This window comes from Oryctolagus cuniculus, unplaced genomic scaffold (genome assembly GCF_964237555.1).
Source record: "Oryctolagus cuniculus unplaced genomic scaffold, mOryCun1.1 SCAFFOLD_76, whole genome shotgun sequence".
NCBI lineage: Eukaryota > Metazoa > Chordata > Mammalia > Lagomorpha > Leporidae > Oryctolagus > Oryctolagus cuniculus.
In genome coordinates this window covers 121,551-147,881 of record NW_027208220.1, presented here as the reverse complement: position 1 = coordinate 147,881, position 26,331 = coordinate 121,551, and the positions used below count along the sequence as shown (strand labels likewise).

Here is a 26,331-nt window from a genome sequence, read left to right as displayed (position 1 = left end):
ACACACTCATTCCATTGTGTTGCACACAGCACTTATTATCCAGGGCCGGGGTACACTATTCTGGCTGGAACATGTGTCACTTGATATGGCTATGGTCACATCATTGGTTTCCACTACAATAATGTGGGGAAAGGGTCCTGGGTGGCCAAAAAAGCAGCTATAAAACAAGTAACTTTGTAATTGATGAAGATGGTATTCCAAATAACTGTTGAATAACTGTTACTCAACTTTTAAATATTTATTAACAAAATTTACACAAGAGAGCACAGTTCAGTTCATATACTTCATTCCACTCAGAATAATGAGAAACCAAAAGTTCCGGTTGAATAACAGAAAAATTTCTGAAGAGCGGTTAACCACTCTCTGTCACAATTCATCATGAAAATTGCCCAATACTCACTAAGGTGTGATTCCACCAAAGAATTCTTCCAAACAAATTATACTTCAGGGACTTCTCTCTGTAATCTTGCTGTGTTTTGGGGAAGTTTGCCTAATAATAAAGGTATTTCCCATTACAATACAGTCATAGGATTTTTTCTTTCTGTGAGTTGTCAGGTAACCATTGAGAGGTGACATATGGTACATGACTTTTCTATACATGTATGTTTTCTCATTTCGGAGTCTCTTCATGTGAATTGATTAATGGCAGAAAAATTTTTTCACATTCATTAAATTGACATTTTACTGTATGAATTCTCTGGTGTTAGTTGATGTTTAATTTCTCTTTTTTTAAGATTTTTATTTATTTGACAGAGTTACAGACAGTGAGAGAGACAGAGATAAAGGTCTTCCTTCTGTTGGTTCACTCCTCAAATGGCCACAGTGGCCAGAGATGCACTGATCTGAAGCCAGAAGCCAGGTGCTTCTTCCTAGTCTTCCATGTGGGTGCAGAGGCCCAAGCACTTGGGCTGTCTTCTACTGCTTTCCCAGGCCACAGTAGAGATCTGGATTGAAGAGGGGCAGCTGGGACTAGAACTCGCACCCATATGGGATGCCAGCATAGCAGGTGGAGGATTAATCTATTGCTCCACGGCGCCGGCCTGATGTTTAATTTCTGGCTATGGTTTTTTGAGGTCTATTGCACTTGAAGGATATCACCTTTTTTGAGTTGCATATTTATGCAAGCCTGAATTCTATGAAAATATACTTCCACATCCATTACACTCCTAAGAAACCACTTGTGTGAATTTTCTGATGTATAATGCCATTTCTGACAAATGACTTTTTGTCACACTAATAATATTTCTGAACTTCTTCATTTTCTTTAAAAATTTATGTTATTTATTTGAAAGACAGAGTTAGAGACAGACAGAGAAGCAGAAAGTGGTCTTCCAACTGCTAGTTCACTCCCCAGATGGATGCAATGGCTGGAGCTGCAGCGATCCAAAACCAGGAGTCAGGAGTTTCTTCTGGGTCTCCCACGTGGGTGCAGGGCCATCTTCTACTGCTTTCCCAGGCCATAGCAGAGAGCTGGATCAGAAGAGGAGCAACTGGGACTAGAACCAGTGCCCACATGGTATGCCAGCATTTCAGGACAGGGCTTTAACCTACTGTGCCACAGCGCTGGTCCCAACCTTTCTTCCTTATGGGAGTGCCTATTGTATGGGATGTAATTTCCAGCAAAAGTCTCTGTCACATGGTTATGTTGATTTTGCAAAAAGTCCTTCACATTCATTATATCCTTAAGTTCTCTCCCTTGTTTGATCTACATGTTATGAGGTATTCCTTCTGACAAAAGGCTTTCCCACATTTATTACAAGATTTCCACCATGTAATAAATTCTCTGATGTTATATTGTGTGATTTTGGCAGAGTTTTCCAACATTCATTCCATTCATAAGGTTTCTCCCCCATGTGAATTCTGATGTTTTATGAGGTGTTACTTATGGATAAAGGCTTTTCCATATGCATTATATCCGAAGTGTTTTCTCCCATATGAATTAGATGATGTGCAATGAGGGCTGAATTATGGGGAAAAGCTTTCCAAGTCATTATGTCCAAAAGGTTTCTCTTCATGTGCATTTTCTGATGCATTCTGAGATGTGACTTATTGCCAAGGGCTTTTCTACAGTCATTGCATTCATGAAGTCTCTCCCTGGTGTGAATTCTGTGGTGTGATATGAGCTATGATTTATAACATATGATTTATAAAGGCTTTTCCACACTTACTAGATTCATAAGGTTTCTGCCCTGTGTAAACTGTTTTGATATGAGTATAACTTATACAAAAAGGCTTTTCCACAGTCATTACATTTATGAGGTTTCTCCCCTGTGTGAATTCGCTGGTGTATGATGAGGTTTGACTTTCGTCCAAAGGCTTTTCCACAGTCATTACATTCATGAGGTTTCTCCCCTGTGTGAATTCGCTGGTGTCTGATGAAGTTTGACTTTTTTGTAAAGGCTTTTCCACAGTCATTGCATTTATGAGGTTTCTCCCCTGTGTGAATTCGCTGGTGTATGATGAGGTGTGACTTTTGTCCAAAGGCTTTTCCACAGTCATTACATTCATGAGGTTTCTCCCCTGTGTGAATTCGCTGGTGTATGAGGAGGTCTGGCTTTCGTCCAAAGGCTTTTCCACAGTCATTACATTTATGAGGTTTCTCCCCTGTATGAATTCGCTGGTGCATGAGGAGGGATGACTTGTGTCCAAAGGCTTTTCCACAGTCATTACATTTATGAGGTTTCTCCCCTGTGTGAATTCGCTGGTGCATGAGGAGGTCTGGCTTTCGTCCAAAGGCTTTTCCACAGTCATTACATTTATGAGGTTTCTCCCCTGTGTGAATTCACTGGTGTATGATGAGGTCTGGCTTTCGTCCAAAGGCTTTTCCACAGTCATTACATTTATGAGGTTTCTCCCCTGTGTGAATTTGCTGATGTATGAGCAGGGCTGACATTTGTCCAAAGGCTTTTCCACAGTCATTACATTTATGAGGTTTCTCCCCTGTGTGAATTTGCTGGTGTCTGATGAGGTCTGAGTTTTGTCCAAAGGCTTTTCCACAGTCATTACATTTATGAGGTTTCTCCCCTGTGTGAATTCGCTGATGTTTCCTTAGGCCTGACTTGTGTCCGAAGGCTTTTCCACAGTCATTACATTTATGAGGTTTCTCCCCTGTGTGAATTCGCTGGTGTATGAGGAGGTCTGGCTTTCGTCCAAAGGCTTTTCCACAGTCATTACATTCATGAGGTTTCTCCCCCGAGTGAATTTGCTGATGTATGATAAGGTCTGGCTTTCGTCCAAAGGCTTTTCCACAGTCATTACATTTATAAGGTTTCTCCCCCGAGTGAATTTGCTGATGTATTATGAGGTCTGGCTTTCGTCCAAAGGCTTTTCCACAGTCATTACATTTATGAGGTTTCTCCCCTGTGTGAATTCGCTGGTGTATGATGAGGTTTGACTTTCGCCCAAAGGCTTTTCCACAGTCATTACATTTGTGAGGCTTCTCCCCTGTGTGAATTCGCTGGTGTATGAGGAGGGACGACTTGTGTCCAAAGGCTTTTCCACAGTCATTACATTTATGAGGTTTCTCCCCTGTGTGAATTTGCTGGTGTATAAGGAGGGCTGACATTTGTCCAAAGGCTTTTCCACAGTCATTACATTTATGAGGTTTCTCCCCTGTGTGAATTTGCTGGTGTCTGATGAGGTCTGAGTTTTGTCCAAAGGCTTTTCCACAGTCATTACATTTATGAGGTTTCTCCCCTGTGTGAATTCGCTGATGTATTAGGAGGGATGACTTGCATCCAAAGGCTTTTCCACAGTCATTGCATTTATGAGGTTTCTCCCCTGTGTGAATTCTCTGGTGTACTATGAGGTCTGACTTCCACAAAAAGCCTTTTCCGCATTGAAGGCATTTATAAAGTTTCTCTCTTGTGTGAATTCGCTGATGGTTTATGAGGTATGACTTCTGTGTAAAGGCTTTTCTACAGTCACTACATTCATGAGGTTTCTCCCCTGTGTGAATTTGCTGATGTTTCCTGAGGACTGAATTTTGTCTAAAGGCTTTTCCACAGTCATTACATTCAGAAGGTGAATTAAAACTGAGTGATTTTCCACAAGGTTTACATGTGTAAAGTTTTTCCCTTGTATTTAGTTTCTGGTTTATTGCAAGATGTGACTGGTGAATGACAGGTTCAACATACATAATGTACTTATAAAATTTCTTTCTTGTATGAGTTTGTTGATGCATATTGAGGCTAGAATTTTCATGGATAGCTTTTTCTATTTGCGTTGCTTTTCCAAAAGTGACAGTTGACTTATTACAGTTTTCTGCCATATGAACCCTCTCAGATTTACAGAACATCTTTCTTGTGAAGACTTTTGCTTGTCCAGTGGGTCCAAATGGCTGCTTCATGATGTGAATATTGTCAAGCTGGCTAAGAGGCTCACAGAACTGGAGAGATTTTCCAGGTATCTTAGTGTTATCAAATTTCTCTCCAGCCTGTAGTTGATCAGGCCCACTGGGGGGATACACAGTGTGACATTTATTGCATTCCTCAGGCTTCAATCCTGAATAGATTCCCTTTTTAATAATCAGTGTTGGAACATGGCTTGAATTTAAACTAAGTGTTTTTCTTAATTCAATTCTCTTGAGAGATGATGTCTTGTTATTTTTCATAAAATCCTGATTCAGATTTTTGTCCTGACTTTTCTGGTTGATCCTAATCAGGTCATCCCTTTTCATGACCACTGAAATGAGAAAAAAGCAATCATGTCACTGAATCACATGTAACTGTTTCTCCTGGCATACTCATGTAAAGGGAATGAAGTTACTTGTTATCCAAGTGGCATAAGATGTTCACAAAATCAGTATGAGGTAATTATTTGTGACCATTATATGGTTTTTCTCCTTAATACATTAATATACCATGACGTTTCCCAGTGTTCAAACATAATCCTTTTTACTATGGGAATTTGTCAAGGATGGTAGAATGACATTTGTGCTATGATGTGTGGGATACCTGCATCTGAAAACAGTGTCAGTTTGAGCCCTGGCTACTCTGCTTTCAGTACAGCTCTCTGCCTATGTAAACTGGAAGGAAGCAGATAATGGTTCATGTGCCTGGGAACCTGTGAGAAACCAGGGAAGACTAGAGGGATTCTAGAGTTTTGGCTTCAGACTAGTTAGACCTAAGTGTTGCAGGCATCTGGGAAGTGAGCTAATAGAGGACCTCTTTCTCTCTCTCACTATCACTCTGCCTTTCACAAAGATGAAATAACTATAAAATATTTTAAAGAATGGGCAAATATTTAATAAAAATATTCACCCACTACCTAGCAACCATTTTTTTCCCTGTCCTTTTTTCCCAGTTTATTTTTATAAAAATTGTGTGCTTTTTGCTTCTCTGATATCTCAACCATAAACATGAAAAAGTTTTACTGATCATTTACTTGCAGGTGGAGAAGAGTGAAATGTGCCTGTACTTTAAGCAGGACAACATTTAAGGAGTAGGATTTAAATCTATGAGTGTTTCATGCTCAGTCTTCCTAGGTAAACATCATTTGTGGGATTTTTCAAATGAAAAATGACTTTGTCTCTACTCTATGACAACTTCCCCAAATTCCTAAGGACACCCAACACCTTCAGCTTCTCAGAAGTACAACAGGTACAGAAAATTCCCAATATACCACTTTAGTTAAACACTCCCAATCAGTTTGAAGAATTTGTTTCTGCAAACCGGGATGTGTTCATCTTCTTTGAAAGATGGTTTCTAACTCATTCTGAAATCATCAGTGCTGGTTACCTCCTCTAAATTCTTTCTAGAAACATTCCTGTGTGATAATTTGAATTTCTGGAGGCATTTGATCAGTTGCCTCCTATTTTCACTGAAAGCTTCATTTCCTATGCTTTTCTTATCTTTTTATTTGCTTATTTTCAATGATACTGAAAAATAAGAGAGAAATCATACTTCAAACTCCACCCTTAAAGAAATCTGAGTCACTCAACATAACCCCATGAGGCTACTTGACCTTGGGTCTCAAAATCTCATTACTTTCTTGGTGAGTCTAGGATCACTTATTTTCATGTTTAATGTAAGTTCATCCTTAGTTTAGGATTTCTTTTTTCAAAGATTTACTTTATTTATTTGAAGGCTAGAATTATAGAGAGAGAGACAGAGAGAAGTCTTCCATCTGCTGGTTCACTCCCCATATGGGAACAACAACCAATGCTGGGCAAAATGAAGTTAGGAGCCAGGAGTGTCTTTCTTGTCTCCCACATGGGTACAGGGGGCCAAGGATTTGGGCCAACCTCTGCTCTTTTCTCAGGTGCAATAGCAGAGAGCTGGATTAGAAGAGGACCAGCTGGGACTTGAACTGGCACCAATATGCAATGCTAGTGTTGCAGGCTGGAGCTTTAACACACTGCACCACAGTGTCATTCCTAGCTTCATAATTTCTGATGTCACAGCACAGAGGCTTACTCATGACCATCTTTTTTTTTTTTTAAAGATTTATTTATTTGAAAGTCAGAGTTATAAGAGAGAGGAGAGGCAAAGAGAGTAAGGTCTTCCAACCAATGGTTCACTCCCCAATTGGCCACAATGGCCAGAACTGTGCTGATCTGAAGCCAGGAGCCAGGAGCTGCTTCTGGGTCTCCCTCAGGTACAGGGGACCAAGGACTTGGACCATCCTCTACTGCTTTCCCAGGCCATAGCCAAGAGCTAGATCAGAAGTGGAGCAACTGGGTCTCAAACTGGTGCCCATATGGGATGCTGGTGCTTCAGGCTATGGTGTTAATTCACTGCGCCACAGCGCCGGCCACATGACCATCTTTTAGCATTTACTTATTTACTTACTTGAGAGTAAGAGAGACAGAATGAAAGATAAAGACAGACTGAAACAGAGGTTTGCCAACTATAGGCTCACTCCTCAAATGTTTCCAACAGACTATAATTTTCTTATTTATTTGAGAGGCACAGAGGAAAAAAGAGAAAGAGACTAAGAAAGAGAGAGTTCACATTTATTGATTCAGTCCTGAGCAAGTTCTATGCCTGGGCAAAATCATGAGTGGTAACGCAATCTGAGCAATGAGTTAGAAATAAGTTTCTGGGGGCTGGCATTGTGGCATAGCATAAAGCCACCACCTGCAGTGCCAACATCACTTATGGGCACCAGTTTAAGTCCTAGCTGCTCCACTTCTGATCCAGCACTCTGCTATGGCCTGGGAAAGCAGTAGAAGATGGCCCGAGTCCTTGGACCCCTGTACTCATATGGGAGACCTGGAAGAAGCTCCTGGCTCCTAGCTTCAGATCAGTACAGCTCCAGCCACAACAGCCAATTGGAAGGTGAACCAGTGGATGGAAGACCTCTCTTTCTCTCTCTGCCTCTCCTTCTTCTCTCTCTCTGACTTTCAAATACATAAATAAATCTTTAAAAAAAAACAGAAACAGGCTGCCGTGGTGGCTCAATAGGCTAATCCTCTGCCTGCGGCACTGGCACACCAGGTTCTAGTCCTGGTCGGGGTGCTGGATTTTGTCCCAGTTGCCCCTCTTCCAGGCCAGCTCTCTGCTGTGGCCCAGGAGTACAGTGGAGGATGGCCCAGGTCCTTGGGCCCTGCACCCACATGGGAGACCAGGAGAAGCACCTGGCTCCTGGCTTTGGATCAGCGTGGTGTGCCAGCCACAGCACACCAGCCATGGTGGCCATTGGAGGGTGAACCAATGGCAAAAGGAAGACCTTTCTCTCTGTCTCTTTCTCTCACTGTCCACTCTGCCTGTCAAAAAAAAAAAACAAAAAAACAAAAAACAAAAAACAGAAAAATTAATCTTAAAAAAATAAGTTTCTGTATGTTGCCTAATTAACAAGCACTGAAGGAACTAATAAGTGCATGAAGGGAAAGGTATGAAAGTGTAGAGAAGGACAAGTTAGAATTGGGGGAATGTATCAAACCTAGATAAAAGCCTTAGTAACATCAGAAAATGACTGGATTTTTTTTTTTTTTAATCAAAGAACATCGTTACTAAGAACAAAAGTTAGAAAGATATTGGTATCTCTAAATGCCTGTGTCTGATGCACAAAACCAGCTGTCATCAGGAGTAAGGCTTGAGAAAAATTCATGGAAAGAACACCAGTCAACATCTGCACACTTTCTGCCTTGGCCTCCCTGTCTCTTATGTGCAGACTGACCTGAAAGGCTCAGATTCAAGCATTCATCCACGATCCATGGCTCTTCTCCTTGCTCCAACTTGAAGATCAAGTCAGGTTTGGTAATGCAGTGCCCTATTAATGGAAACAAAGTAAGACTTTGTAAAATCACTATCTTGGGTTATTTAAAGGACTACAGCTTGGTTCAGGAGCTATGCAACAAATGTTCCAATTTGAATCTTTTGTTAGATGGTAGATATTCAGATTATTCATGGACTCAATTTCTAATCCTGCCCAATATTAAACATTATAAAGTGTTCCCTTATTTATCAAATAGCAAGAAAATGTTATCACTGGGTGTGTGATGGGTGTCACTCACCCAAGGAGAACAGGCTGCTGTAGGTCTCCAGCATCACATCTCTGTACAGGATTTTCTGAGCATTGTTCATTTTCTGCCATTCTTCCCATGTGAAGTACACAGCCAGGTCTTCAAATGCTGTCATCACCTATAATAATACACTTCCAGTCAACATGTTAACTCTGTCACAAAATAAACACTGACAGTTGTGTATGGATATGAAGGAAAAAAGGAAGGATATGGTTTCACATTAGACTTGTGGAGTGTTTAGAAAGCCACATGGAGCATTCAACAGAGTCAAACCCATGATCTACAGGCTGTGAGACATGCCCAAGCTGGAGGGAACCAGGAGGTTCAAATCACAAAGGCCACATCTGTCAAGGGGAATTGCACAGCAGGCTAGAAGAGGGGCAATACTGACTCTTGACTGGGCAATGTTAAGGAGAAGTATGTAGAAGCATTGAGAAAAAAGGCAAGAAACCATCAGTGAAACTACGATGGGAATGAACAGAAAACAATTTCCAGGAAAACACCATGCATATCATTTCCAATATGTCAGAGAAAAAATATATTAAAAGACAGGGCAGACATTTAGCTTAGTGTTGTTTATGATGCCACCTCAGAGTGTCTGTGATTTGCAATGCCAGCTCTAGTTTCTAGCTCCCAGATAATGCAAACCTGGGGAAGCAATGGTGATGTCACCAATGAAGGAGGCCTAGATTCCATTCCTCAATCCTGGCTTCAGTCCTGCCCCACCTGTTTGGTATGGTTATCTAGGAAGTGAATTAATGTGTCAAAGCTCTCTATCTCTCAGTCCATCAACTTTTTTCTCTAACAAGCTAATAAATTTTTTTTAAGTAAAAGAGAAAATACAGGTAAGACAAAGAATACAAATTAGCTTTTGCCCTTGTCTATGATTATTCTAGTGATAAACAATTGAAATAACATTATACCTAATTAAAGTGAAAGCAATGGAAATACTTGCCCAAAACATTCAAATGATAAACATTTGAAATAACATTATACATAATTAAATGAAAGCAATGGAATTATTTGCGCAAAAAGAGAACCTGGGAATGTCTGCAGTACAATCTGCATTTGTGACTCACTGAGAAAAATGCTTAGAGATTCGTTTCAGAACCTGCAATAGTCACCAGAATTGTGATCCAGCAGGCTAAGCCTCCACCATCAATGCTGGCATCCCATGTAAACAGAGGACTTGAGTCCTTGCTGCTCCAATTCCAATCTAGTTCCCTGCTAACCTGATTGAAAGAGCAGTGAAAATGGCCTGAGTATTTGGACCCTTCCACCAATGTGGGAGACCCATGGAGTCCCAGGCTCCTGGCTTTGGCCTGGCCCAGTCCCAGCCATTGTGGGCATTTGGGGAATGAACACTAGAAAGAAGATATATCCTTTTGTCTCCCTGGCAGGAGTTCAAAGAAAACTCTAGAGGCCAACGCTGTGGCATAATGGGTAAAGCTGCTGCCTTCAGTGCCAGCATTCCATATGGGGTCTGGTTTGAGTACTGCCTCCTCAACATACAATCTAGCTTTCTGCTATGTCCTGAGAAAGCAGTGGAACATGGTCCAAGTCCCTGGGCCACTGCACCTGCATGGGAGACCCAGAAGCTCTTGGGTCTTGGTTTTGGATTGGCTGAGCTCCGGCCTTTGCAGTAATTTGGAAGGTGAGCCAGCAGATAGAAGACTTTCTCTCTCTGCAACTCTTTCAATAAATAAATGAAATCTTTAAAAAAAAAAAAAACCCTCTGGTTTCCTTCTGCACTGAACAGTGGGGAAAAAAAGGATATAATAGAATGAATAAAGGAATAATAAATACATTAACCAAGAAAACATCAGCTTCACTGTGGAGGAATAATTCTGTAAAAATAGAAATATATAGGAAAATGCATCCACCTATATTAAGTGGCACAGATTAAACAGAAGTTATCATTGGTTTAACAAAAGCATTATCTACAAATTTTGTAAAATAATAATGTAAAAGTAAAAAGAAAAGTTGAGTGTTCAAATGAATAAGGTTATCAGAGATAAACATTATGTTGTTATTAAAGTTTATACTAAAGAAAGTTAACAAATACACATAATGTATATTTAATGCAGTGCACTTTACCAGTAATGATTCCAAGTAGCACCTTTCCCTGTATTCATCCCTTCACAAAACCCTGGATTGGGGCTGGCACTGTGGCCTAGTGGGTAAAACTGCCACCTGCAGACTGGCATCCCATATAGGCACTGGTTTGATTCCCAGCTGCCCCACTTCTGATCCAGCTTTCTGCTATGGCCTGGGAAAGCAGTAGAAGATGGCCCAAGTCCTTGGGCCCCTGTACCCATGTGGAAGACCCAGAAGAATCTCCTGGACCCTGCCTTTGGATTGGCACAACTCTGGCCATTGCAGCCAACTGGGGACTGAACCAGCAGATGGAAGAGCTCTCTATCTCTCTCTCTGCCTCTCCCTCTCTCTGTGTGTAACTCTTTCAAATGAATAAATAAATATTTTTGAAAAAGACCATGAATTTCACCATTTCAATTGATTTACCCCATGAGATACCAGTAAATGTGATAGAAATAGACAATTTGTTAAAATATTCATTTATATGAAAGAGTTACACAAAGAGAGAAGGAGAGGCAGAGAAAAGAGAGAGAGAGAGAGAGAGAGAGAAGGAGGAATAAAGAGAGGTCTTCGAACTGCAGGTTCACTCCCCAGATGGCTGCAATGGCTGGAGCTGTGTAGATCCAAAGATATGAACCAGGAGCTTCTTTCAGGTCTCCCACAAGGGAGCAGGGGCCAAAGGACTTGGGCCATCTTCTACTGTTTTCCCAGGCTGTAGCAAAGAGCTGGATCAGAAGTAGAGCAGCCGAGTCATGAACTGACACCCATATGAAATGCTGGCACTGCAGGCGGTGTCTTTACTTGCTATGTCACAGAACCAGCCCCAGAAATAGACAATTTGTAAAGTATTTGCCTTCTCAGCTTTTCTTTTTCTGACAGTTATCTTCTGAAAAACCCTGGGGCCTGCCTGTTGAAGAGATAGTATGTAGGCTGGTGCCATGGCTCACTAGGTTAATCCTCCGCCCGTGGCACTGGTATTCCAGGTGACAGTCTCAGTTGGGGTGCTGGTTCTGACCCAGTTGCTCCTTTTCCAGTCCAGCTCTCGGCTTTGGTCTGGGAAGGCAGTGGAGGATGGCCCAAGTTCTTGGGCCCTGCACCCACATGGGAGACCAGGAGGAAGTGCTTGTCTCCTAGCTTTGGATCAGCAAAGCATACTGGCCATAGCAGCCATTTGGGGGGTGAACCAATGGAAGGAAGGCATTTCTCTCTGTCTCTCTCTCTCTCACTAACTCAGCCTGTCAAAAAAAGAAAAGAAAGAGATAATATGTAGCCAAGATTCACCACAAACCCCAGACACTTAAGTGAAGCCTCAATCAGTTCCCCAAATGGCTGAACTCTCATTTCTGCTCCTGGACTGATCATAGGAACTGCCCAGCTGAGTACATCCCAAAACACAGAGTCAGAACTGCAAATCAACTGGCTATTTGTTAAGCCATTGTGTTTTCTGATTTGTCCTACATCAAATGCTGATATATATCAGTAAGTATGGCAGAAAGTTGAATTACATGCAAACTACAATGCATACAACTTCAAAATTTCATTTGGAAGTTCCCATAAAACAGGGCCAGCATTGTCACATAGCAAGTAAACCTGCCGTCTGCAATACAAGCACCCCATATGAGCACTGGTTCATGTTCTGGCTCTTTTGCTTTTGATCCAGCTTCCTGCTGATGGCCTGAGAAAAGCAATGGAAGATGATCCAAATACTTGGGCAAATGCTACCAATGTGGGAGATCCAGGTGAAGATCTTGGTTCCTGACCTCATTCTTTCCTGGCCCTGCTCAATGCAGCCATCTGTGATGTGAACAAGCAGAAGGGAGATCTCTCTGGGTCTCTCCTCTATATACAATACTTTCAAATAATTTTTTTAAAAAACTTAGAAAAAAGCTCCTATAAACACAATCTTTGCCTATCAATTAGACCTTAGAGGTTTCACCTCACCCTGGTTAGAATGGCTCACATACAGAAATCTACCAACAACAGATGCTGGAGAGGATGCGGGAAAAAAGGGACACTAACCCACTGTTGGTGGGAATGCAAACTGGTCAAGCCACTATGGAAGTCAGCCTGGAGATTCCTCAGAATCCTGAATATAACCCTACCATACAACCCAGCCATCCCACTCCTTGGAATTTACTCAAAGGAAATTAAATTGGCAAATAATAAAGATGTCTGCACCATAATGTTTATTGCAGCTCAATTCACAATAGTTAAGACCTGGAACCAACCTAAATGCCCATCAACAGTAGACTGGATAAAGAAATTATGGGACATGTACTCTATAGAATACTACACAGCAGTCAAAAACAATGAAATCTGGTCATTTGCAACAAAATGGAGGAATCTGGAAAACATCATGCTGAGTGAATTAAGCCAGTCCCAAAGGGACAAATAACATATATTCTCCCTGATCTGTGACAACTAACCAAGCACCTAAATGGAAGCCTGTTGAAGTGAAACAGACACTTTGAGAAACAGTGACTTGATCACCCCTTTTCCTAACTATTGATGAACAACTTAATACTTTATCCCTTTTAGTACTTTTTTGTTCTACTTAATACTTTGGTTGAACTCTTTAATTAACACACAATTATTCTTAGGTGTTTAACTTTAACTGAAAAGTGGTCCTTGTTAAATATAAGAGTGCGAATAAGAAAGGGAGGAGATGTACAATCTGGGATATGCTCAATCAGACTTGCCCCAAATGGTAGAGTTAAAAACATGCCAGGGGATTCCAATTCAATCCCATCAAGGTGGCATGTACCAATGCCATGTCACTAGTCAAAGTGATCAATTTCAGTTCAGAATTGATCATAATGATAGGATTAAGAGTCAAAGGGATCACATAAGCAAGACTAGTATCTGCTAATATTAACTGATAGAATTAAAAAGGAGAGAACTATCCAACATAGGAAGCGGGATACACAGCAGACTCATAGAATGGCAGATGTCCTAAACAGCACTCTAGCCTCAGAATCAGCCCTTAAGGCATTTGGATCTGGCTGAAGAGCCCATGAGAGTATTTTAGGCATGGAAAGCCAAGACACACTGGAAAAAAAAATTAAAAAAATAAGAAATAAAAGCCTAAATAAAAGATCCCTGTGAGTGATATCTCAATGGATAGAACAGGCCTTCAAAGAAGGAGCTACCTTTCTCTGAAGGCAGGAGAGAACTTCCACTTTGACTATGACCTTGTCTAAGTAAGATTGGAGTCGGTGAACTCAAAAGGCTTCCACAGCCTTGGCAACACATGACAAGAGCCTAGGGTGATTACTGATGCCATAAACAAGACTGTCAATAGTTAAATCAACAACAGGAGTCACCGTGCACTTACTCACCATGTAGGATTTCTGTACTTAATATGTTGTTCAATGTGAATTAATGCTATAACTAGTACTCAAACAGTACTTTACACTTTGTGTTTCTGTGTGGGTGCAAACTGTTGAAATCTTTACTTAATATATGCTAAATTGATCTTCTGTATATATAGATAATTGAAAATGAATCTAGATGTGAATGGAATGGGAGAAGGAGCCGGAGATGGGAGGGTTGCAGGTGGGAGGGAAGTTATGGGGGGGGGGAAGCCATTGTAATCCAAAAGCTGTACTGCAGAAATTTATATTTATTAAATAAAAGTTAAAGAGAAAAAGAATACAGTGGGCAGAAGCATAGCCCAGGTACTAAGTATATAACAGACTAGATTTTAAAATGATGCTTGATCTTACCTATTAAAATAATTTGTGGACCATCAATGGATCATATTTTACAGTAAAATAGTAATAATTTGGTGCATTAATATGGCTGGAAAACAGGGTGAATGCCTTGTAAAGTCTTTGTGAATATTTAAAACTGCACTATCTAGAAATTCTTTACCCAAAACATCCTGAATTCATCTATCCATCACATCCAGTTATCTGTATATTTTTAACAAAGCTATATTAAAAAAAAAAAACTGCAGTTAAGTAGTGGTTTCTGACACAAATTAGGCAAGAGACAAATATTAGGGTGTCATGGAGCTCCTGCTTTTACTCCTCTTCTAGTCTAAATGAGAATTGCCATGAAATTATAGACAAACTCTTGAGGATTTGAGTGATGGTCTCATGGGCCATTGACTGTTGGCCCACAGCTACTGGTCATTTTTTCTATGTATAGTGTATGAATTGTGCCATGCAAATGCCTGTATCAGCACTTATCTGGTAATTGCCTTTCAGTGACTTCATTCTGCAAATTGAAGGACCTCAGTCTTGAACTTCAATCTTACATAACTTCACCTCAGACCCAGAATAAAATTATTACTTAGTTCCCAGCATCATACAATGCAAACAGAAAATGAAGTTGTAGGCATCAAACAAGAATAGTATCATGATATAGTGAATTCCCTTGTCCTTTCTAAAAATTATTGCTCCCCATAGTGGTAGCCACACACTTCTGACAGCAGGAGTTGCTGATTTTAGAATTATGCTGGAAAATTCTGTGGGGATTCCTGAGAAGAAAGTGGGAAGGCAGCACACAACACTCAATTGTTGTTGATTGATCTTTTACAATTCATTGTTTTTATTTGACAGGTAGAGTTACAGACAGTAAAAGAGAGACAGAAAGGTCTTCCTTGTGCTGGTTCACTCCCCAAATGGCCACTGTCACCAGCGCTGCATTGATCCAAAGCCAGGAGCCTGGTGCATCTTCCTGGTCTCTCATGGGGGTACAGGGGCCCACGCACTTGGGCCATCCTCCACTGCCTTCCCTGGCCACAGCACAGAGCTGGACTGGAAGAGGAGTAACCAGGACTAGAACCTGGTGCCCATATGGGACGCCAGTGCCACAGGTGGAGGATTAACCAAGTGAGCCATGGCACCAAACCCTAAATACACCTTCTGACCAGCATTTCTAATTTCAAGCACTTAGAAATAGGAGCTCTAACACTTGATTTTACTAAATCAATAATGAAAAATATAGTCCCTAAGATATAAAGAGAGTGAGGATCACAGACTGAAACTAATTCAGGATCCTACAAGGACTAAATTTGAGGTCAAGCTTGAGCTACTTATCACTAATAGAAGCAACCAGTGTTATCTGATCAAGTTTTACTAGATGGGAATGGTATCCCATATTTGTGCCAGTTTGTGTCCCAGTCTCTCCACTCCTGATCCAGCTCCCTGCTATTGAACCTGGGAAAATAGCAGCAAAAGATGGCCCAAGTGTGTGGGCCTCTGCCCACACCACAGTGCCAGCCCTAAGAAGTCTTAAAAACCTAAAGAAAGAAAATGTATAATATATCAACTATAGTTGTATATAGGTATAAATTTCTGAAAAGTACATAATTTCATTCTTTTAGTCATCTAAAACTTATTTGTAAATTATATAATTAAAAAAAGATAAAAAGACATTGATTCTTATGTCTCTTCAGCATAAGACATCAACTTTTCCAGGTTCTAGATGCACTTATTCACAGAGTTTCATAGAAGTAATCAGTAATGTGGCTCAAATAACAGTCTTACCCAGGGAATCCCCCTAAATTTAAACAGGGTGCTCAATACCATTTTAGAAAAGTTCCAAAATATGTATCAGAAGAAAAAAATTATTTATTTGGTACATCTCATTTTAACTATAGTATTACCTAAATTTCCAATAGTCAGATGTACTCAAAAAATCCCACAGGTGGGAGAGATGGCCTAACACAGCAAGTAATTATTAAAATATAAATGTTAAGCTACAACTTAACTAGGGAAAATAACACTCCACAGGTCCCAAACTAAAATAATTAAGATGACATAATAAAAGGAAACTCAATGTCTTCATGCATTAAAATGTATTACATTAAACTTAATAAACAAAAAGGTGATTATTCCAGCTGTTTCCCACTTGGCAGCCCAATTTTACCTGTTGAATCTGGAAAAAAAGTAAATGGCATCTCATGGTAGATTACTAAAATCTTAATGCTATAGGCCATCGATTATGTCCACCATACTTTATATCTAATATTAACATATCTGATGCTTCTTAGTAGATAAATGACCTGTCTTAACTATTACAAAAGTGGCAAATGTGTTTTTGCTCAAAGTTTTTCCAACAGCTCCTCAGTCTAGTTTGCCTTCACTTTGGAAAGACACTTTTTCTAGGGTATACATGAGCATCTCATTGACTTGGCCATCAAACATAATTTTTGCAAAGAATTTAACTGTACCCAGCTTTTATCAGGAGCACAAGAATATATCACATTGATGACTTCCTCCCTTCATGAGACTATTTGACACACTTGTGAAGAACATACAATGCTAATACCTTTTAGTCCTTCCTGGGTTTTGGTGTAATGCATGCCTCATTTAAAAAATTAATTGTCATGGATGCTACAAATCAGTCCAGCTTATATGGCCCCCCTTCCAATGAAAAGTCAAATTGAATACTGTGGGCACTATCCTTAGTGCTCTCAGTGACTTCTTCACTCGAGGAGATCATATGCCTTCTAAATTCTCTGGATCATTTGTGATATCCACTGCTTCTCAAGGGCTGTGATGCAAGGAATAACCTCTCTTGGAACCTTGCTATGTGCCAGTAAAATTAAATTAGATTTCTATTAATTGTGCTATACTGGAAAAATAGTCACCTACACAGCTTGAGCCTGTGATTCTCCAAACCTTGTTATCTAGTAGGACTTTGGCCATGGATATAGAACAGTAAAACATGAGAATGGCTACTAAGGCCTCCTTAATAGATGATGGACCCAAACTTGGCATACTCCATTTGGCAAAGGGGATGGCTTCCAATGTCTGCTGTCTATGTCCAGATGCCAGGGTACAGCAGGAGGTCACTATTCTAACAATAATAAAGAAAAACCATTTAAGTTCAGCTGGACACCATTCTACTGACTGTTGATTTCATTACTATTAATCTGGATGCCTTCACTGGTGACAATCCAGAGACCCAAAGTAGTCACAGCATTATCTGCTAACAAAAGCTTAAACCAAGAGTTATGGATTAATATCTGTTATAACACAATTCCTCAGAACCCATCTAGTCCAAACCTTGAGAGTTGGAAGCTGTTATACTTGGCCCACCCATATATAGGACGTTAATTGTGCCAGATGGGCTCTATATCCTTGTACTGCAAGGAAGATGTCATAGATATTGATGCTCCAAATTTATCCAGCTCCCTGCTAATGTGTCTGGGAAAGCAGCAAAGGCTTGCCCAGATGCTTGGGCCCCTGAACCCATGGGATATCTGGAAGAAGCTCCTATCTTACAAGATCAGCCTGGTCTAGCCCCAGTCATTGCAGCCATTTTGGAGGAGAACAAACCAGAAGGAAGATCAGTCTCTCCCTTTCTCACTCTAACACTACCTTTCAAATATATAAATAAATCTTTTAAAATGTAATCATTTCAATAGATTCCTCAGTGCTCAATCGTGATGACTTTTACTATCATAAGGACATTTTCATTTCTTTTTTAAAGATTTGTTTATTTGAAAGGCAGAGAGGAGGATGGTGTGCTGCAGTATGCAAAGCTGCCATCTGTTATACTGGCATCCTATATAGGTACCAGTCACACTTGTTCCACTTCTGATTTAGCTTCATGCTAATGGCCTGATAGAGTGGAAGATGGCCCAAGTACTTGGGCTCCTGCCACCCCCATGGGTGACTCAAAAGATGCTCCTGGTTTCAACCTGGCCCTTCACCTGCCATTGGAGAAATCAGGAGTGTGAAACAGATGATGGAAGATCTCTCTATGTCTCTCTCTCTCTCTCTCTGTAACTGTGACTTTCAAACAAAGAAGTAAATAACTTTTAAAATGATTTTAGAAAGGGCAGAGAAACACACAGAAAGTGGGTGAAGAGAGAGAGGAAGAGAGGTCTTGCATATGTTGGTTCACTCTCTAAATGTCTGCAACAGCTATGGCTGGACCAGGCTCTCAGGTCCCCTAATAAGTAGTAGATCTTGCACTTAGGTGAAAGGAACTGAAGAATTTGAGCCACTACCCCATGCTTCTCAGAGATATTAAGCAGGAAACTAGTTTGGAAGTGAAACACTGAAAACTTAAGATTAGCACTGCAATATAGAATGTGGGCATCACATGCAATGACCAACAAATTAGAAAACCTGGAAGAAATCAAGACACATGCTAGGTAAAAAAATTGAGCCATGAAGACATATAGAAAACCTAAACAAACCAAAAACCAAAACAGACATTGAATCAGTAACAAAAACCCTCCAAAGAAAAGCCCAAGACCAGAAAGCTTCACTGCTAAATTCTACCAGACTTTTAAAAATAGAACTAATTGGCCAGCGCCGTGGCTCAATAGGCTAATCCTCTGCCTTGTGGCACCAGCACACCGGGTTCTAGTCCCAGTTGGGGCGCCGGATTCTGTCCCAGTTGCCCCTCTTCCAGGCCAGCTCTCTTCTATGGCCCGGGAGTGCAGTGGAGGATGGCCCATGTGCTTGGGCCCTGCACCCCATGGGAAACCAGAAGAGGCAACTGGCTCCTGGCTTTGGATCAGCACGATGCGCTGGCTTCAGCATGCCAGCCGTGGCGGCCATTGGAGGGTGAACCAATGGCAAAGGAAGACCTTTCTCTCTGTCTCTCTCTCACTGTCCATGCTACCTGTCCAAAAAAAAGAACTAATTCCAATTCTCCTTAAGCTATTCAAAGCAATTGAAAGAGAAGAGTATTCCCAAACTTCTTCTGTTTGGCCAGTGTCACCTTATTTTCTAAACCAAAAAATGATACAATAGAGAAAGAGAATTAAAGAACAATATCTCTGATACCCACAGATCCCAAAATTCTCAACAAAATACTAGCTAATAAAATCCAACAACAGATCATAAAGATAATTTACCTGGACCAAGTGGAATGTACCTATGGTATGCAGGGATAGTTCAACATATGCAAATCAATAAATGTGATATGTGACACTAGCAAACTAAAGAATAAAAACCACATGATGATCAATAGATGAAGAGAAAGTATTTGATAAAAAACAGCCTTTCATTATAAAAACCTTAAGCAAGTTGGGAATAGAAGGAACATTCCTTATCACAATCAAGGCAATATATGACAAATCTTCAACCAACATCATATTGAATGGAAATCATGGAAGCATTTCCACTAAGATCTGAAACCAAAGTTGCTCTCCCTCATTACTGCTGTTCAATATACTACTGACAGTTTTAGCCATGGCATTAATGCAAGAAAAAGAAATCAAAGGAAAACAAATTAGAAAGGAGAAAGTCCAATAATTTGTTTGCAGATGACATGATCCTAAATATTGGGAAACCAAAAGACTCCACCAAGAGATTATTGAAACTCACAAGAAAGTTTGGCAAAGTTGTAAAATATGAAATCAACACACAAAAATCAATAACCATTATATACACAAAAATGCCATGGCTGAAAAATAACTTATCAGAACAGTGCCATTCTCAATAACCATAAAATTTTTTATTACCTTGGAATAAATTTAGTCAAGGGTGTGAAAGATCTCTATAAGAAAAATTACAAAACATTAAAGAAAAAAAAGAAAACACAAAAAAAGGAAAAATCTTTGATGTTCATAAATTGGAAGAACAAATATCATCAAAATTCCCATTCTACCAATAGAAATTAGTTTTAATTTTACTTTTACAATCATTTATTTATTTGAGAAGAAGTTATAGACAGAGAGACGGAGAGACAAAAAGCGATGCCTTCTAACTGTTGGATAATTCTCCAAATAGCTGTAATGGCTGGTGCTGGGCTGATCTGAACCCAGGAGCTAGGAGCTTCCTCCTCATCTCCTATATGGATACAGGAGCCCAAGCACTTGGGCCATCTTCCACTGCCTTCCTAGGCCATGAGCAGAGAGCTGGATCAGAGGACCAGCTGGGACCCAAACTGGCATCCATATGAGATGCCAATGCCACAGACAGAGGCTCAAACTACTATTCCACAGTGCCAGCCCCTCAAAACCAATTTACAGATTCAACATGATCTCAATCAAAATACCAACAACATTCAGAAGGAAGACCTTTCTCTCTCTCTCTCTCTGTCTATAACTCTACCTGTCAAAATAAAAAAATAAAATAAAAAAATTTAAAAAATAAAAGAACATACAGCATCACCTGATGGTTCAGGAGCATGACAAGTAGGGCCTTGTGGTGGCTTATTACTGAATAGTTGCTCAAGAATTGATCTAAGGGTGTTTGTTGTCAGCCATTGTTTGATCATTATGTATTTCACCAAGGGGGTCATTTATATGCCATGCAAACTAGAATGAAGATTCATAATAAAACTCCTGAGTGTCATAAATTTTTATCAAAATTAACAGGTCAGTTAGGAGCTCTTAATAAATAGTTGGGGGGCTGGCACTGTGGTGCAGCAGGTTAAAGCCCTGGCCTACAGTGCTGACACACCATATGTGCTCCAGTTCAAGTCCCAGCTGCTCACTTCTGACTCAGCTCTCTGCTCTGGCCTGGGAAAGAAGTAGAAAGATGGCCCAAGTCCTTAGGCCCCTGCACACATGTGGGAGACCTGGAAGAATTTCCTGGCTCCTGGCTTCAGATCAGCACAGCTCTGGCCATTGTGGCCATTTGGGGAGTGAACTAGCGCATGGCAAAGGTCGACTCTCTTTCTGTTAGACCGAACTTGGATGGGACTCAATTATCCCAATGAGAGACTTCAATGATGCAAAAGCAAAGAGGTTTATTGTTCTAGCTTGATCTAGGGTCCACTCCAATCATCACAGTGGTCATCTGATGAGGACCCATCCCATATACTTTGTGGGGTTTATATAGAGTTTTCAGAGACATTCTACATATTATAGCACCATTCAGCAAATCATCTCATTCTGTGGGAATTTAAAGAACATCTCTTAAAATTGATTAGTAAATCCAGTGGTGGAATAGACCTAGTAAAGGTGGTTAGATGGCTTTGGGGTTGATGCTTTTTAAAATATTTGCTAAAATGTAGGGTCCAAACCGCTAGGGTGTATGTTCCAAACTACAGGGATTTGGGATGTTATCAATCACCTTAATTGCCTAAAAGGACACCTGGAAAAGATTCAGATTCCTTTTGAAGCATTCATCAGTAGCCTCAACCAGTTTTTATTGTCCATTTAATGGCTCCAATAATTTATGGGTACATAGGGCTGATGTTGGCAAGATCCTAAAAACACCCTTTGAACCCTGCTTCAGCAAATGAAAACACAGAAGATATATATTGGAAATAAGCTTTATTAATTTACAAACATGAAGAGAAGTTTTTAAAAGGCATACTATTTGGACAGATCATATTACTTTGCTGTAAAATTCTAAATCTAATGAAAGAGTCCAGGATTGTCTAGATTAGAGATTATCTTTTTGCTTTCCTTAAGGCTTATAAAACAAATACAAATGTCCTAAAGTGCTAGATTAACCTGAGTTTAACATTGACAGAAGGGAAAGTCATTCAGTAAAGAGGTAGAAATGCTTTCAGACTTAATATTAAGAATGTTGGTTTCCCAAATGCTTTTTCTTATCCATTCAGCTTAAGGTGAATTGGTATTTGCGCATCAGCAGTCTGACTGCATGTCTTAGGGAATGAAAAGTAGAGGTCTGTAGAGATGCCTGAAGAGTTGGTGCTTTTGTTAATATTCTTCTCAGCTGCTGAGGAGTACGTTCCATCGAGTGCATAACTATGAATGATTCAGAAGATTTATAAGACTTAAGATACTCAGTTGTTAAGTTTATGAATTTTGTGGGAAATTATGGACTTACTGTGTCACCTGAGTTTGCTGTGTTAAAAAAATGAATACAAAGATTCTTTTTAAAGAAAACTTAAAAAAAGTATAGGCTTGTATTGAACAAGATGCATCTAAACTTCATAAAATGCTGTTATTTTAATATAAAACATACATAAGCATATGTTTTAAACATAAATAATTGATTATAAAAGCTTGTGTTTCTACTCAAATACACTTGTGAAAAGAAATTACAATTTATCCCCAAAATAATCTAGAATTTCCTAACAGTATCTAACTTAAATAATGAAGGAAAACATCCTAAAACATCTTTTGTTTGTGTGAACTTAATTACAGTACCTTAAATTAGCATTCTCCATCCCAAAGGCTATTAAAAGTTTTGAAAGGGAGATAAACTCCATGAGGTTGGTAGATTTTCTGTTCTAAATTCTTCATGTACTTGGGGCTGGTGATGTGGTGCAGAGGTTAATCCTCTGCCTGTGGTGCCAGCATCCAGTATGAGTACCGGTTCTAGTCCTGGCTGCCCCTCTTCCAGTCAGTTCTCTGCTATGGCCTGGGAAAGCAGTGGAAGATGGCCCAAGTGCTTGGGCCCCTGCATGGGAGACCAGGAAGAAGCAGCTGGCTCCTGGATTTAGATCCATGTATCTCTGGCCATTGCAGCCATCTGGGGAGTGAACCAATGGAAGGAAGACATTTCTCTCTGTCTCTCACTCTCCCTCTGTCTGTAATTCTACCTCTCAAATAAATAAATAAAATCTTAAAAAAAATATTCTTTAAATATTCATATTAATTACAACCTCTTATTTTAGAAAAATGAGGGTTAATGGTTTATGACTTCTGCTAGTCTGTGATTGTTACAAAGTAAAACTTCTAGTCAAGGTATGAATTTGTAAATTCCTTATTGGCAATCAAATCATTATAACAAAAATTGTCACACTGAGTTAATAGTCTTTAAATAAATACAAATTAGGAGAATATTTAGCAACTTAAAAACACCTGGTGGCTGGCACCATGGCTCACTAGGATAATCCTCCACCTTGCGGCGCTGGCACACTGGGTTCTAGTCCCGGTTGGGGCATCGGATTCTGCCCCAGTTGCCCCTCTTCCAGGCCAGCTCTCTGCTGTGGCTTGGGAGTGCACTGGAGGATGGCCCAAGTGCTTGGGCCCTGCACCCCATGGGAGACCAGGAGAAGCACCTGGCTCCTGCCATCGGATCACCACAGTGCGCTAGCCACTGCATGCCAGCTGCAGCGGCCATTGGATGGTGAACCAATGGCAAAAGGAAGACCTTTCTCTCTGTCTCTGTCTCTCACTCACTGCCCACTCTGCCTGTCCAAAAAAAAAAAAAAAAAAAAAAAAAAAAAAAAAAAAAAACAACAACAAAACACACCTGGCTATCAAAATTATTCAGATGCAGACAAGATAAGACTCCTTGTGGGGTAACCACATGCTGAATATCTGGTTTTTTATTTACATGTCACTGTCACAGGCTGAACAGCAACAGAAAACAGAACACAGTATGAGAATGATGAGCACTCCTCTAATTCTAGAGACATATGTGCCCTGTCAGGACTTCATTGGCCTAGCTCATCAAAAGACTCAGGAATAAATGTTTCTGTTTTCAAGAGAATTGTGGGGCCGGTGCCATGGCACAGTAGGTTAATCTTCCACCTGTGGCACTGGCATCCCATATAGGCACTGGTTCTAGTCCCAGCTACTCCTCTTTGACTACAGCTCTCTGCTATGGCCTGGGAAAGCAGTAAAATGTGGCTCAAGTGCTTGGGCCCCTGCACCCATGGGCAACTAGGAAGAAGCACCTGGCTCCTGGCATTGGATCAAGCAGCTCTGGCTGTTGTGGCCATTTGGGGAGTGAACCAGTGGATGGAAGACCCTTCTCTCTGTCTCTACCTCTCACTGTCTGTAACTCTGCCTCTCAAAGAAAGAAATAAAATCCTTCAAAAAGTCTGTTAAAGTGAATTACAACCACCATTGTATGTTTTCTTTCACAACTTCAAGTGGACATAGCTCATAAAATAAAATAAATCATAGGCTGATGCCATGGCTCACTTGGCTAATCCTTCACTTGTGGCACCAGCACCCAGGTTCTAGTCCCAGTTGGGGTGCTGGGTACTAGTCCCATTTGCTCCTCTTCCTGGGCCCAGGGCAGTGGAGGGTGGCCCAAGTGCTTGGTTCTCTGCACCCACACAGGATAACTGGAGGAAGTACTTGACTCCGGGCTTTGGATCGGCAGAGCACTAGCCATAGTGGCCATTAGGGGAGTGAACCAACGGAAGGAAGACCTTTCTCTGTCTCTATCTCACTGTCTATAACTCTGTCAAATATAAATAAATAAACAAATAAACAAATAAATAAATAAATCATAGTTTCATAAACACTAAAGCTTAGACAATTGGTACCAATGAATAGCTTCTTTCATAGTCTCTCTTTATAAATAATTAATAAACCAATTATTTTCTTCCTACTCTGCAAAGCCAGTCAACGTAATTGATTTCGAATTTAGAGTTTCCAAATCACCCAGAAATGCACAATGTTAATGCTTTTGCAGCGTTATAAGAGCATAAAATAATAGCAATTTTTAATTCTTGCACTTTTTAACATTAGAGAGTTCTAAGACATTAAATGGCATTTTTTTCTAACCCATGTAAGACTAACAATGTGCAGAAAAACATGAGGATTTTTGTTATGCAGATAAATAATTGTGCTTTGCCTAGAATCATGCTTCAACTGTGGTTATTTTTCCCCTCCACTGAAGCCAGGAAGAAAAGAGTCCTGTGAAACTAATGAAATGCCCCTGGTGTTCTTAAATGATTACTTTCTGGCAGGAACTTCCAAGGAACAACACCACAGTCATAGTGAACTTCTTCTATGGTTGGAATCTTCTCTTTGCTTCCAGGAGACCAAGAGAAGCCACCTGGAGATCTCAGGGGAAGGTCACGTGGGAATGGAGAGTCATTCATCTCCTCTGGAAGCAGTTGTGTCTGTGAAATTTTTTGCTCATAGTAAATTTGACAGGTCTCTATCCATTGATAAAGAAGAGACTCATAAAAATTAGTAATACATAAAAAAAATCATTGAAATCTCATTTTTTTCTGCCACAGGCAAGTGGAACCACATCTCTCACAGTAAAACAGACTGTAAAGAGTCTATCCAATATCTCTGGCTCTCCTCACATTCTAAGGACAGACCTCGGAGAACTTCCAGCTGCCTCTTCCAGAGAGGTAAATCAATAAATAAATTGTTAATAAAAAGAAAAAAGAGGGCCGGCGCCACGGCTCACTAGGCTAATCCTCCGCCTAGTGGCGCCGGCACACCGGGTTCTAGTCCCGGTCGGGGCGCCGGATTCTGTCCCGGTTGCCCCTCTTCCAGGCCAGCTCTCTGCTGTGGCCAGGGAGTGCAGTGAAGGATGGCCCAAGTGCTTGGGCCCTGCACCCCATGGGAGACCAGGAAAAGCACCTGGCTCCTGGCTCCTGCCATCAGATCAGCGCGGTGTGCCGCCCGCAGCGCACCAGCCACGGCGGCCATTGGAGGGTGAACCAACGGCAAAGGAAGACCTTTCTCTCTGTCTCTCTCTCACTGTCCACTCTGCCTGTCAAAAAAAAAAAAAAAAAGAAAAAGGAAGTAACTTTTTTTCTGTATTTCTGGATAGGATTCCTGTCTTTGAATCAATATCTCATGATTTTTATTCATTTTTCCTTCTTTGGAATTGGAGTAGGAGTAGGCAAAAACATGCATGAAAGAAGGGGGAAAAAAGCTTAAAGTACTAGATTGTAAAGTAGGAACAAATGGACAGGAAGGCTGGAGGTGAAAGGGTAAAGACTAGGTTAGGGAAAAAAAGCCAGCTTATTAAATCCTTAAAAAGAGAAAGGAAGAAAGGAGGGGGCAATAGAGAAGTATGGTTATGTTCTTCTGAATTACCATCTTATGCAATCTGTTCTCTTTGTATTAATAAAAATAAAAATGTTTAACAACTGAAAGTTCATTCCTTTATTGCATCACTACTGCCTCATTCCAACACTCTATGAAAGCAGAAACTAAAGGCAGG

At 40.5% G+C, this 26,331-nt stretch overlaps 1 protein-coding gene across 1 annotated transcript in view; it reads right to left on the bottom strand.

Annotated features, from left to right (window-relative positions):
* Positions 1 to 223: 223 nt before the first annotated feature.
* LOC100358582 (zinc finger protein 665) overlaps positions 224 to 26,331 on the bottom strand; it is a 36,963-nt gene continuing 10,855 nt past the window's right edge. The window contains exons 2-4 of the mRNA XM_070067684.1: positions 8,459 to 8,585; positions 8,122 to 8,214; positions 224 to 4,683 (exon numbers count right to left, since the gene is read on the bottom strand). Coding sequence (XP_069923785.1) covers positions 2,783 to 4,683; positions 8,122 to 8,214; positions 8,459 to 8,585 — 2,121 coding nt within the window. The 3' untranslated portion in view covers positions 224 to 2,782. The remainder of the gene's footprint in view (positions 4,684 to 8,121; positions 8,215 to 8,458; positions 8,586 to 26,331) is intronic.